The 15,060-nt window shown below is 42.9% G+C and overlaps 1 protein-coding gene across 1 annotated transcript in view; it reads right to left on the reverse strand.

The window, feature by feature from the left end:
* Positions 1-5,304: 5,304 nt before the first annotated feature.
* LOC126197739 (esterase FE4-like) overlaps positions 5,305-15,060 on the reverse strand; it is an 88,014-nt gene continuing 78,258 nt past the window's right edge. The window contains exons 9-11 of the mRNA XM_049934661.1: positions 10,326-10,455; positions 7,900-8,032; positions 5,305-5,577 (exon numbers count right to left, since the gene is read on the reverse strand). Of these exons, the coding sequence (XP_049790618.1) occupies positions 5,415-5,577; positions 7,900-8,032; positions 10,326-10,455 (426 nt within the window). The 3' untranslated portion in view covers positions 5,305-5,414. The remainder of the gene's footprint in view (positions 5,578-7,899; positions 8,033-10,325; positions 10,456-15,060) is intronic.

The following is a 15,060-nucleotide window of genomic DNA, read 5'->3' on the forward strand; positions in this document are numbered from 1 at the left end:
CCATACTGGCTGCGCGGAAGTGCCCTACCTACCGGCAAGCTGCGCAGGCATACAGTAAGACAACACTGTAGATTAAGACTGGGCGGAATGTTATTTTAAATGTCTATGTGCATCACTCTCACATCATTCGCGACATTTCTCGGTTGTCGTTAACGAGCTGTAGAAGAGATCCATATACATTCTACAGGATGTCGTTACGAACTTCAAATGACAGATTATAAATTCGAGTCGTATATAAGTCAAGTCCAATGTGGGTAACTATGTTCCGCTAGAATCACTCCTTAATGTTACCATTTTTACGCGACCAGATTCCTCTTGTGGTTGGCAATTTTTCCTCAATCAGCCACACATACAGATCCGCAATTTAGATGTGCCATCGACAGAGGAGAACAAAAATCGAAATGTGCAACGCTATACTCTGCTTAAATGAACGCAGTTCGTGATTGCAGTAGTTGTTGGCACAGTAGCTCAATCTTTTCGCCAGGGGATTGGACAGTTTCTGTAACAGGAAGAAGAATCTGAATGAAGTTTTCATTGATGAACTTTGATGTCATGTAACATAGCACAGAACAAAAACTATGAAGAAAGAGATAGAAAAATGAAGTATTTAGCGCAGCGGCCTGTAGATCACACTGCCCTGATTTCGATTCCTGGCCAGCTCAAAGATTATTTGCGCTTGGGGACTGGGTGTTGGTGTTGTCCTAATTGTTTCATCAAATTTGCGTCAAAAGGGAAGTCAAAAACTGCCGTCAAATAACAAAGATATGTACCAGGCGCCAAATAAACCCCGACGGTGTCTCGCGGCCAGTAATGTCTTATCATCTTTTCGTTCCACCTGCCCGCCGAATTTACATATGGAGCACTGGGCATTGGTGTTAGTGATGTCTAACTAATCTGGATGTCAAACTGCAGCTATCTGAGCTCGCCAGCCAAAGACAATCGTATTTCGGTTCTTACTTGACGACATCGTGGTGACTACAAATTGTTAGTAGAACGCAAAAGAAAATACTTTCTGATCCTATGTTCAATTGAGCTTGTTCCATTGGATGTTCTAGATGTCTAGAAAACTAAACTAACTGGTTCAAATTAGTGGAAAAAGAACGATCTGCCGTAACATTTAAACTAGTGTGGTCCAGATACTGAAAGGCTGATTAGAAAATTGATTCTACTTTATTTTACTTATGCTTTACTAGCTGTTTAATCCTCCGGCTACTCCTGCTCGATACACCCCTTCCCACAATACTGTGTTCCGGGTTGCCTGCACCACAGGCAACGCAGTGAGCAGCGCAAATCTCAGCGGCTGTTCAACAGAGGTCGCCTTGGGCCAAGGAAGCACTTTGCCACACCTGCCACAGATACCAGACAGGGACGACAATAATATCATCCGGACAGAAGTGCCAACAGGCAAAAAGCTTGTTATGTCTGACAACAACAACCAATCACGCAGATGCGGTGTCGCCATCCACGCGGTTTTATAACCTTTAGCTCGTGGGCTGCAGAGGCAATCGTATTCTGTAGTTGCATATTGAGGGTTGCATTCTACAGTCAGAAGTCGTGTTTTGCAGTTGACCATCACAGTTCAGAAGTTACCAGCAAATGCGATGGATTATCGAGGGATGCCATACTGGAATACGCCTCATTATTAAACGTACTTGTTATTGGAACCACAACAGCCCTAGAATTGCGTGTCAATACGGAGTTAGTCTCTCAAGTGGCTAAATTCCCATTTTTGTGGAATATTTGTGTTCCAAACTTTACTTCGAGATATTTTCAGAGTTGAGGTAAATAAGAGTTATTTGCTTAGACTAATTTATCTTTTTAGTAGTGCACTGGCACAGTCGTTAATAGTGACGTAGTTCAACGGAAGTACAGAGCACCTCACAACACTAATACATTCTGTTGTCGTGTGAAACAACGCTATAACGCTATAAGATGCAGTAGAAATCAATAAATTAGGTATTTTATTACGGAAATACGAGGGGCGTTCAGAAAGTAAGCTCCGATCGGTCGCGAAATGGAAACGACTATGAAAATCCGATAAAGCTTTGCACAGATGTGTTGGGTAGTGTCTCTAGTATAACCCCAGTTAGCATCACGTCGCTCTTCTCATTTCTCAGTTCGCAGTGAGTGCGTAAAGATGTCTAGAAAATAGTGTGTGCCGCCAAGTACGAGGGCCTGGTGAGAAATTTCGCCTGAAGCTATGCAGCTAACATTACATAACTGTCGTGCTGTTTCTTCTTCAAGACAATTCTCAGCCGCATTCTGCAGGGGCAATGAAGATGCTCCTGCATCGTTTTCAAATGGAATTGTGAGATTACCCACAATACAGTCCGCAATTGTCTCCCCCTGAGTTTCATCTCTGGTCACATGAACCGCTGTCTTTGAAGACAACATTTTGACACAGACAACGAGGTGTAGGCCAGCTTGGAGAACTGGCGGAAAGCACTGGCGGCTGCCTTCTATGATGAGGCTATTGAAAAGTTGGTACAACGCTATGACAAAAGTCTAAGTCAGAACGGCGACTACGTAGAGAAGTAGCTGAAAGGTGTAGCTAATTGTTACAAGTAAAACATTTCTGATGTTCACTGTGGTTTCAATTTGGCAATCAATCGGAGCTTACTTTCTGAACAGGCCTCGTATTTATGTACGTATAATTCGTAAAATAACAGTCGATATTGCTTGGACATGCTACTAATGATAATAATAATAACGAATCAACTAAGTATATATTCACAACGTACTAAAATTACAACGTCGCCTGCTTCTCAATCCAAAGCGAAATAAATTTTTACTTACTTGGCATCTAAAGTGATGCATGCCCTACCTGCATATTTTTCCACATAATTTCGTAAGGACACGCACAACGCAAACGTGTGAAATTATTTCTCTCAGCAGGGCGTTAAATAACGTGTCTTCTGCGCTTCTGAATGCTACATGACAAAAGGCAATGCACGTACAAGGCTAGTGACAATCGATTCACGAATAAAACTGCAAACGCGTCTCAGTTTCGGGCGAGTACATACGATGAAGATACAAACCATACGAAATGTATTTGAAGCACTAAATTTTCTGTTACTATCAGGCGGAATGAGACTCAAGAGACTGTAAACTTGATAGCTTGAAAGGATGATTATGTGGATGGCTTCTAAAGACGTAATGTTTTACTGAAGTGATAATTACCTGCTGATAAGATCCCCAGACTTTAGTAAACCACCTCAAGTTTCTCAGTTTAGTTAGTGCGTCCGCGGAAGATGGCATAAGAGCAGTATGACTCGTGTTTTTTCCATCCGAGAGTTACACTCTGTCCTCGGATTACCTTGCTGAATCGTCACGCGGTATTTGCTCCTATCTGTTTGCTGCAAAACACTCGTTGTTGATGTCCCTCCAAGAAGCAGTACCAGCGCCACAGCAATCTCTATATCAAGCAATTTCTAAGTGATGAAGAGGGATGCTGTATTAGTTGAAATAATGTTCGTGGTTGTCCTTATGACGTGTTTATTTACGCAAACATCGTAATCTGATAATGATGAAACAATATATCTCTTATTAACGCAAAAGTAACAGTTTCTTGACAGCATGATCTCACGACAGAACTATTTCGGAAGGCATCCTATAGACGACTGGCGACTATGACGCGCAGTCTAGATCGTAGCTGCTCGTACAACATCGTTATCTTAAACATTGTTTATTGAAACGATTGCTTTCTTGCAAAAAAATGGCCCTAAACACTATGAGACTTAACATAAGAGGTCATCAATCCCCTAGACTTAGAACTACGTAAACCTAACTAACCTAAGGATGTCACTTACGTCCATTCCCGAGGCAGGATTCGAGCCTGCGACCGTAGCAGCCGCGTGGTTCCGGACTGAAGCGCCTAGGACCGCTCGATCACAGCGGCCGGCGTTTCTTGCATCATAATATTGTTGTAAGAAAGTGCATATGTGCAGTAGGCTTCTCCCAATTCTACAGTGGGAAAGTGGCTTTTATTAGTAAATACTTATTACACAAAAATCACCCGCTTCGTCGCAGGATGGCTGTGGTTTTCCTGCGTACCGTGCACTTATGTAACTGTCTGTCTCACAGATAGCCTAAGCGCCTTATCCCACTGTCTACTGGCAACACCAGATACTCCAGCGGATACTTCATCCAGCGTAGTAACTGAAATCTTACTTTCTGTTATGCGTTCTGCTGGACAGTGCTGCCTGAACTCAATGAATACTATCAATACCTGCATACGCAATATAAAACGTAAATCTGGAAAATAAGGAAATAAAATCTGATTTGAAAATAATTGGTACCTTACACGCTTCAGACAATATTAGAGCATATGACCTAACGTTCATAAACAGAAAGTAGTCAATAATACACAGGTCGATGGAAACTTTTTGCAAAACTAGAACATGGCGGAGATGCAGACGATGAGCAACTAAAATGAATACGGTACAATTGGCTTTTGGCTGAAGTCGATCGATTTGATTCTTGTGAAAGGCTTATCTGTAGCGTAGCCCGAGGTCTAGGTTAGGTTGAAAGGTGATAATTTAGTTGTGAGTTGAAACCAACGAATGTCAATGCCAAAGAAAGGTCGTGGTAACAGTTCGACCTGTAGAATAGCCTCGTGTTTACATTCGCGCCATATTTAATTGGTCGATTTCAGCCAAACGCCAGCAGTACTGCTCGTATACAGCCAACATGAATCTGCTGGCACGCTGAAGTTCAGTGCTCACACCGGCTAGCGCACGTGTCCTCTTTCCGCGGCAGCAGAAGCGAATCTGGGACTGCGAATCGAGCCCACAGGCGACAGCTGACTGTGACTTCAACATAGGCCTTACACCATTAGGCCACGTCACCAACCGCTGAGGCCAAATGTGTCTTGAAGTCAGACTATTCAGGATTATTCAGCCCGTTGGAGCCTTGCCTTTTTGTCCAAAACTGGATATGACAATAATGTGTAATAAACGAAAGATACAAACAGTGTGACACACCTCATATGAAAGTAACAGTTTGGCTTACTGCACAGGATAACAAAAGTTGTTGACATACACGATAAAAAATTTTTGAGATTAAATTTGGTCTAAATTTGCCAGGATTGGAGTAATTTATGAATTTTTAAGAGTAATTTATAGTGTAACTGTGGTCGATGGATGTGGATGTCGCTTCGGGATATCCATTCGTAGTATTGAATCAACATTCCTGCAAGTAAATTGGGTTTTTAATATGTGTACACATATGTGCTCAAATTATATATACACATATGAGGGCGCAGCCAAAGTTGGAGCCATCTTCTTAAAGCAACATAGCTCAGTCTTCAATTTTTTGTTTTATTTCAGTTACACAATTTTATACAAACAATGTGTACGTTAACTTACAGACTCAAGTATATGAACGAGGGAGCATTTTTAAACACACATGAAACGTCAATAATAGGGTGGGATCACTGAATGGAGGAAGTCCATCCGCTCACCCATTCTGTGTTGTTCAAGCGTCGTGTTGACATTGATGTTGAGGTAGTATTGCGTGGTCGAGTTGAAACGCGGCCAACCTCCCTCTATCACTGGATCGTCCTCAGGGGTGGGGTTCCTGTCAACAACACATTTCGTTCGATTATATATAGTATTGAGTGATTTTTGAGGAACGGGGAACATCAAATGTTCCGTCATACACAGTTATATGTAATAATTCCAAACGTAATTGTAGATTTATTCGAGTGGGTGATTAGCGTACACATTTGTATTTACTCCCTTTAGATACAACCAACAACGAGCCTTACATTAAAGCCACCGTAATCAAAATGATACGTCTGTTACTGAATCAAATGTGCTAGACATTTATCGTTAATAAACACGTCGAAGTGACGAAGAAACACACAGATAAACACAAGTCTCGACTAATCTTCATGCTGTTCGCATTTGCAGCTTTCAGTCACAATGCAGTTTTTTCACTGTACTGAGTCTCTAGTACGAGAGTACAGAATATTTTCTGGCCACTGCAAAATTAATTGAAATTGGTTATATGACCACTACTCTGTCTAGTGCTATCACTGAGGAAGTTATAGGAAGAAAAATATCAGTATGGAGAGGACGGACAAAGAGTGGTTTATAAAACGCGATTTCTCAACTTCATGTCTTGAAGGATCTAAATATTGATAACATGTGTTGCTGCAATAAAAGAAGGCACACACGACAAAGGAATTATCTGAATATGAAGGAAATCGGTAGATATGATGTACACGTGCAGACAAAGGAATGTGTATAATTTCAGTAAAATCAGATATTTTACTCTAGAAAAAGGGCATTAAAAATTGAGGAATTCCTCCTGAGGGATATCGTGTCAGATTCTGTCCAATTTGCGCGTTAGATCGTCAAACCCTCGAGATGGTTATAGGGCCCTATCCATAAAGCTCAAAAGTTTCTCAATTTGGGAGGAGACATCCGGTGACCTCGCTGGTCAATGGAGGGTAAGTGGAGCATGAAGACAAGCAGCAGAAACTCTCTCCGTGTGTGGTTGAAATGCTGAAATGTAAGCCCGGGATGGCTTCCCATGGAGGGCAACAAAACTGGGCATAGAATATCATCGACGTACCGCTGTGCTGTAAAGATGCTGCAGATGACAACCAAACATATCCTGCTATGAAATGGAATGCTACCCCAGACCCTAACTCCCAGCTGTCGCGCCGTACGGCAGCGACAGTAAGGATGGTATCTCAGAACTGTCCGGGGTGTCTCCACACACGTTTCAGCTTGGAACGTCGGTGTTTAGAGTAGAATTCTCTTCATTGATGAGTCCCGCTTTGAACCGAGCCTCGATGAGGAGCGAGGACTTGTTTGGAGACTGCCCAGACAGCAGTGCGATATCAACCTGACTGTTACATACCACGCAATCTGACGACCAAGAGTGATTGTCTGGGGTGCAATTTCTTCTCGTAGCTGGAGCGCTTTGGTTGTCCTCCACTGCAACCTTATTGAGGTACGTCGACGATATTCTACGCCCCGTTTTGTTACACTACATGGCAAGCCACCCTGGGCTTTCAGCAAAATGATGCCCACGCCCGCACGTGGTGAGAGTTTCTACTGCTTGTCTTCAGACTTGCCAAATACTATGTTGGCCAGCAAGGTCGCCGGATCTCTTTCCAATTGCGAAAGTGTGCGACATTATGGGTCCCATAACCATCTCGAGGCTTTGATGATCTAAGGTGCTAGCAGGACAATTTTCCCACGATAGCCATCAGGAAGACATCAAATAACCCTGTCGATCAGTGCCAAGCCGAATAACTGCTTGCATAAAGGCCAGAGGTGGACCGGAGCGTTATTGGCTTCCTCAGTTTGTGAAACTCTTTCTCTTACCCATCCGATTTTTCTAAAACTGTAATGATTCATTCGTCTGTGCATGTACATCGCACCTACCAATTTATGTCCCATTCGGACAACTATCTGATATATTCTACTATTTTATCACCTGCGTAGCTTGAACGACATTATTCCGGAAACATGTCGTGCCTCATATGACGTACTAAAGTCAAGAGCCGCCAGATTTCGCACAGGCCAAACAGACAGGAACGGAGTCAAATTTTTCAGCCGGTGATTCATTCAGACACAACGATTTGTCTGTACAAACACTGTCTCTACAGGCAAGTCTGTTCGATTATCTGGGCGTGTAAAAGTCCTTTTATCTGAAAAGCAACTACTAAAATCGACCTAAAGTCGAGGGAATGGAGAGCATAAATACGTAACTGTCAAAATATGTTAGCTAACCAACGAATGTAAAATTAGCCAAATTTATAGACAGCATGACTGATATATAAAATAAGCAGACGTACGCAACGATAATTTGGCGCAGTGGGCAGACAAGTTGAGTTGTTAGAAAGACATGCAGCTTAAGATAATGTGTAAAGTAAATACTCACATGTACTTGGCGAAGTTAGTCCAGAGCTTGACCATGACGTTGCGGACTTTCTGCTCGTCTGAGGCCGGGTCCAGATTCTGTCCAGGTCCAGCGGTTTTGAAGAGCGAGTCCAGGTCGGCCATATGCGGCGCCCCTAAAGTGCAGAAGAGACTTAGTCTTAACATAGTTTATGGAATGACGGCTGCTGTTAACAGACTAAATATCTGCGTACAACATGTCATAATATCACAAGCAAAACTTTGCGAATCGGAGGTCGTATGGTCAATACGTTACGAAAATCTAGTGGGCAACTACATCTGTATTCGCAAACCACTTTACGGTGTGCAGTGGAGGGTTCTTTTGTCATCAGTATCTTTTCCCCTCTGCCCAATGCGGTTCGCAAATGGCGCATGGGAAAAATAAATGTCGGTAATGTTAATGGTTAATGCAAACACCCTCAGCGGTATTTCCAATTCATCGTGTTACAACCAGTCTCGTTCATGATAATCAGGTTGCCGATTTGTGCTAAAGTCATGACGCAAATGATATGGTCTTACTTTGTCATGATTTTAGCACAAACTGGCAGCATGAAGATGTTCAATGAATGAAGCCAGCAGTAATACAACAGATGTGTAATAACACAACTGAAGTGGTTTTCATTTATCTGTAACATTAATACCAGCTGTACTGCTGAGCGTGATTAAGAATGTCGGCAACCCTTCTGTACGAGCTCCAATTCCATTGATTTTCTCCTTGTGGTCACTTCGCGAAACATTCATGGGATGAATTAATAATATGTTACTCGACTATTCTTCGAATTTCAACAGTAAATTTCTTTGTGGTGTCTGCCACTGGAATTCGTTGAAGTATATCAGTAACGGTCGGTCGCCAGCTAAACGACCCCCTGACGAAACGCGTCGGTCTCCACTATTTCTTTGTATCCAATCATACAAAAAGTGTGTGTATATATGTACGTCTGTATGGTTCATACCTCCTCCTAAGCCACTTTACATATTTGAACCATACTTACCATAAACTATGTGGAAAGAAATACTATGGGGGTAAGAACCACAACATTCTATTAAGGTAAGTGAAGAAAGAAGGGAGGAACTGGAGAGATGGCAGGGGAAGGAGTGGACACACGTAGAGGGGAACAGTAGATGGACAAAGAAAGGAAGAGGAGATTGGCTGAGAAAGGGAGGGGAAAGAGGTAGAGAAGAGGAAGAGGAGGCACTGTACAAAGAATGGGAAAAGGAGGAGACAGCCAGAGAGAGGAGATAGGACATAGGGAGTGAGGAGGAGATAGAGGGGTGAGGAGGAGAGAGAGGGGGGAGGAGGAGGTAGAGGGTGATGAGGAGGTAGAGGGGGAGGAGGAGGGGGGAGGAGGTAGGAGGTAGAAGGGGAGGAGGAGGTAGAGAGGGAGGAGGAGGTAGAGTGGGAGGGGGAGGGGGAGGGGGAGGGGGATGTAGAGGGGTGATGAGGGGGAGGAGGAGGTAGAAGGGGGAGGAGGAGGTAGGGGGGATGAGGTGGTAGAGGGGGAGGGGGAGGTAGAGGGGGGAGGAGGTAGAGGGGGAGGAGGAGGAGGTAGAGGGGGAGGAGGAGATGGGGAGGGGGAGAAGGTAGAGGGTGAGGAGGAGGTAGAGGGGGAGAAGGAGGTAGAGGGGAGGAGGAGGTACAGGGGGAGGAGGAGGTACAGGGGGAGGAGGAGATAGGCAGCGGGGAATGTAGCAGATGGATGAAGGAAATAGCAAGAGATGAACAGAGATGGGCCGAGGAAGTGATGGACAGGGACAGGGAGGAAGAGGAGATATACAGAGAAAATTAACAGTGAGAGCGGCAGGAGGAGGTGGACAGAGGAATATGAGGAAATGGACAGAGAGATGGAGATGATTTGTCCCCAACAGTGTAATCGGACAGCAGTGAATTTTGTGGCCTATTTAAGCTCAATATGTTACATTTATTTACGTTGAAATCAACGATCAGTCCCTGTGTCAATCAACAGTCGTCTGTAAGTCATCCTGCATTTCGCTACAGTCTTCCTACAGACAACTGCATCGTCCGGGAACAGCCTCTTGGAACGTACGATATCATTCACTGAGCAATTTATGCCATTTATAATCATGAACGGCCTTATCACACTCCCTTGGAGAATGGTCAAACATCAGCTAATATATGAAAATTTTTCTCCGTTTAGAACGACATGGTGTATTTCAGTTGTTACGAATTGTTCACTTCAGTCACAAAGCTGTCCTTATATGTCGTAAGTTCTTATTTTCTTCAGTAACCAACAATGCGGAGCCGTTTCAAACACCTTCTGAAACTGAAGGAAAACGGCCTCATTCTGAGCCACAATATATACTGTGTTCTTAGTCCCATAAAGGAATTGTGATGGATAATGATGATGTTTACACAACATAATATCTCATTAGCGAAAGCAGGGTACTTACCAGGGAGACCGAGGTCTTGACTGCTGCCGGAGTAGTCGTATTGGTAGTAGAAGACGGGGTAGGTGTTGCTGGAGCTGATAAGATGCACTGTAGTGTCCGCTGGCTCACCGTTGTTCAGATCTGTCATCATCTACCGAAAGTGCAATACAATATAAATAACCGTTAATGTACTGCGGCACACATGTCATTAATTTCCTCTCATGTTTTCCATTCCAAAAAGCGAAACACAAAACTTTTCATGATCATTTATTTCGATACAACGATGCCATACACCTTACTAGACAATATTCTGCATCCATCTCCAACTTTAGCTACAGAAGTAACTTCTTCCACGTGCTTTTCAGTGAATGAAATTGCATATCTACATTAATAGTGTTATCATTCTACGAGTATCATGATTTAGCTACTGGTGCAATTACAAAATTATCGCTTCATTAATTTCGATCCAAAGACACTATAGATGTTATCAGACGATCCACCACGTCCTTCTTTAGGTAGAAATATAACGTCGTCTGCAAATTTACAGTGATTAAAAACCTTCTACCCAGACGATATCATGGGCTGTATGAATTTGGGCATATAATTAATATTGTCATTAGAAAATAGCAGAAGTCTTATAAAGTATCCTGTATAGAGAGACAGTAACTTCAATGGATACGGACGACTGGATGTGTGATTTTGTTTCAGTAAACTTTTCAGGATGCTAAAGAGCAATTTGTTGACGTACATACATATTATAAAGGCTAATGCCTTGATGATGCAGCCACTCTCTTCTGTCATTGGCTGTTCGTTTAAGTGCTATGTGGTTGTCACATCTTATCTTCTTCTCGATGCCTTGCAAATACTTTATCCTAGGCCTTCTTTTTCGTTTCTTTCCCATTAATGATAAAGATGTTGTGTCTGATAACATGTCCAGTAAATTTTATTTTTCTGTTTTGGATTTCCGTTAGTAATCTGCTCTCTTTGTTGACTTCCCTCAAGACTTTCAGTTTTTTTTTTCATCCAGCACGTTCCTGTCAATTTTCACCATATCCACATTTCAGCAGCTACGATTCCTTTCCAATTTACCCAGACGCAAACTTTCCCTTCCATAGAGGAGAGTACACCGTATAAGTGATTTTGGTCAGAATTTTCCGACATCGGCGTTGATATGTTTGCTGATTAAAATGTTTTTCTTACTCACAAATGCCTGCTTTGCCAGGGCTATCGTTCACTCAATTTCCATTAACAATCTGTCTTCTGTGATTATACTACCGAGATAACAAAATTGTTTCATCTGCTCAGTTCTGACGTCATAAATTTTCGTATTCGGTTTAATTTCTCCCATATTTTCTAGCTTATCATTACTTTTTTCCGTTTGTTCCCTTTTAATTATTTCCATATTTTAAGAGTGTCTAATAGGATTTGCAGCATTCTATTCAATTCTTTTTCGGAGTCTACAACACTCACAGTGTCATCAACAAATCTAGTACAATGTATCCTTTCCCCATTTGCTTTTATTCACTTCGTGAAATTTTTGTAGTGTTTTTTGATGTCCTTCATAAAGCTGAAGAACAAGGCAGCATTCAGGGAAAGGAGGAAAAGGCTTGGGCGCTTTTGCGATGCAGTGAAACTTGACTCTGAGAAGACACTGTCAGGACAACGGCAGGGACAGCGTGTACAGTTTGACATCGACCTATAGCGGCTAAAGACGATTCTGGAAAAAAAATAATTTCTAGTGTGACCGTAAACACAGACTTAGAAGCATACAGATATGCTTAGTTATGCACAATTAACTTGGACAACAGTATGGAATCTAAAACATTTACGAAATATGAATCAAACCAAACCCCAGCAACAATGAAACGTGACGACGAAACATGGTGGGGTTGAATGTGGGAACTAGATTGCTCAAAAGAATTATGGGGACACCTGTATCAATGTCCGCTGTGCAACAACTAAAGCAATACGCCATCCATCGGCTGTGTTATGCGTTACACTGTATGCAACAAATAAAGCCATTCGCCATCTACCGACTGTGTTACGCGTTACAGAATCAGGTGATCCCTCAGAAGGATTTAATTATCGGTGAAAAACTGTGTTCTGGTGAGGTACACAGACGGCAGTTGTCGCTTATGGACATTGTATTCAATTGAGCACATGTAGTGCGACTTCTTAATGCAGCGAAAGTTGCAAGGACAATCTGCTTGATCCAAGAAGGATTGACTTTCCGTCTTGTTGCTGCAGATGCCGATTTCTCTCCATCTGTTAACGCGATAGTGAGACAGGTGAGTTACGAGCGGGTTAAACAAGGTCACCCACGCATTACCACAACACGTGAAGACTGATATCTGCCCATCTCTGCGTTGCGGTATCATGTAGCTGCCACTAGAGCACTGCAAGACTACCTCAGGAGGTGCCACTGGCGCTTACGTTTTCGATGTTACTGTAAGGAACAGATTCGCGAGAGAGGCTTATGACACTGTCATCCTATTCGAGTACTCCACTTGATGCGACAGCACCTCGCACCACGCCTTGGTTCTACCATTCCCGTGTTAACAGGCAACTTCTCAATTGGCGATACCTGTTACTCACAGACGAGTCTAGATTCCCTCTGACACAAACTAATGGCCGTGTTAGTATGTGGTGACGCCGTGGTGAGCGATGTTGTCGAGTAAATCAACAGAATCGCCCAGGGTTCTATGATAATGTGTGGGGCCAGGAATGTTGAATATTTTGATGCAGAGGGTACCTGTGGCCTTACTGCATAGCTTCAGATCTTTGCTTTCGCTGTATGCAACAGCTAAAGCAATTCGCAATCCATCGGCTGTATTATGCGTTACAGAATCACGGCTCTTGTCGTTTCCCTTGGTCGTCCTACCGAGAGGCAGCACATTGAACAGATCTTGTTCAACCATTTGGTGGCTGCTGTATACTGTGGTGGCCCAGAATTCCTTCTCATGCACGTTACTGTCATGGCACATGTGGCGTGCGTCACCGGGGATGTATTGCGAAGCATGGACATTGAAGTAATGGAATGGCTTGCGGCAAGACTCGTCCTGAACTCCACCGAGCATGTGTGGGACTTGCTTGAAAAGCATGTTGGTGGTCGTCCTTTACCTCCACAGACTCTCCAAGAACTCACTGAACTCACTGAAGAATGGGAACGGCTACTACAGGGTGACCTCACAGACTTATACTAAATAGGTATCAGGCTGTGTTTAATGCTCACGGAGGGCATACAAATTATTGAAGTTCCCAAAGTCGAATGAAAAGCACCCAAGATACGAGATGAATGAATGTTTCCACTTTGTTTTCGACCCCTGCTAGAAATTTCACGTCTTGTTACACAAATGGATGAGGATATAATAATGCTTCGTTGTGTACTTAAATTTTGAATGATATAGATATAATACGGTAAGATGTGCAGTCTTCAATTATTACTCAGTGGAGTATGACAGACGCCCAAATTCATGGTCTCATAATTCTTTTGAGCAGTGTAGTTCCTTCACTGAAGCAAGCATAAATACTAAGGACGTTTGAGTGGATGAAGATTATCTCATAATCGAACAATGAACAGAGAAGCCATACGGGCAATCAGCTTCTGTAATATATCATTTGCTGGCCGCGTTTGTGTGATTTTTACACTTGCGGTCTTCGACAGATCGGTTTCTGGGGAAAGAACCCCTTCTTCAGGCTGGAATTGATACGTTTACCTGTCACTAATCATCCTAAATGGTGGAGTTTATGTAGCTAGATCGAGGTCGAGCAATTTCCCCACGGTGACCGATTTTTTGCGACACCAATTGCAGAAATATTTTTAGAAGTCCTGCCAGGACAGCAGCAGGAAGTGACTAGAGTAAATTCGTAGATTCTTCTGTTGATTCGGACTGGCTGAAAGGCAGAAATTTTCCGTTCTCGCAGTCGCGAAATCGCCTGCAGCTCTCGTGATGCGTAGAACTCGTGTGGCCTCTGGGCCATGAAAATTTGAGAGTGATGTTTTTGCGTGGACCTTTTCCTGTTGAGTCTGAACTGTATCTTGGTTTCGTTGTTGTGATGATCACTGGAGTGTTGCTGATGACCAGTTGGAAGTGGTGTGTGAACTACTAGAGATGTATGTATTCTCCTCCAATGGTCGAACCTCCGAATCTTTCCTGAAAGTGATTTAGATAGCTACAGATGTTTTAATTATAGACTTTGGAGACGTAAGAAGTTTATTCATGTCTCGCATGTGAAAGCAAGGCTGATGACCATTACTTAGGATGACTAGTAGCACAGCAGAGCAACGGGAAGAGCAAGGAGCCAATAACGACACCCTAATTCATACATATAAATATATTTGTAAAAATACCGAAGAATGTCATAAGTAAGTGTAGACTAGGGTAGATTTCCAGGCAGCCTTAATCACTTAAGACCATAATCATGTTACCTGTACATTAAATGCGTTGCATTCCTATTGGGCGTTACCTCATTTCGACCGCTTCGTTTGCGTACGCGATCTATGTCTTGTTAGATTACGCCAGAGACTGGAAGCGGTGAACCTTCTACAGACTGAGTGAGGATATATAAAGAACCGCGTAATCTGAGGAGCATTTTTGTCCTCCTGCTTGTTACTAAAAAACAAACAGTATTTATCGCAAAATTGAAATTGTCTGTTTAACTCAAGTTTTACTCCATGGATTCGTGGGGTCTGCGCCATACTCGAACCCTAACATCAGCTCTTACCAACTGAAGTCGGGTTCCAAACGACACGATC

Source organism: Schistocerca nitens, chromosome 1, assembly GCF_023898315.1.
Source record: "Schistocerca nitens isolate TAMUIC-IGC-003100 chromosome 1, iqSchNite1.1, whole genome shotgun sequence".
Lineage (NCBI taxonomy): Eukaryota > Metazoa > Arthropoda > Insecta > Orthoptera > Acrididae > Schistocerca > Schistocerca nitens.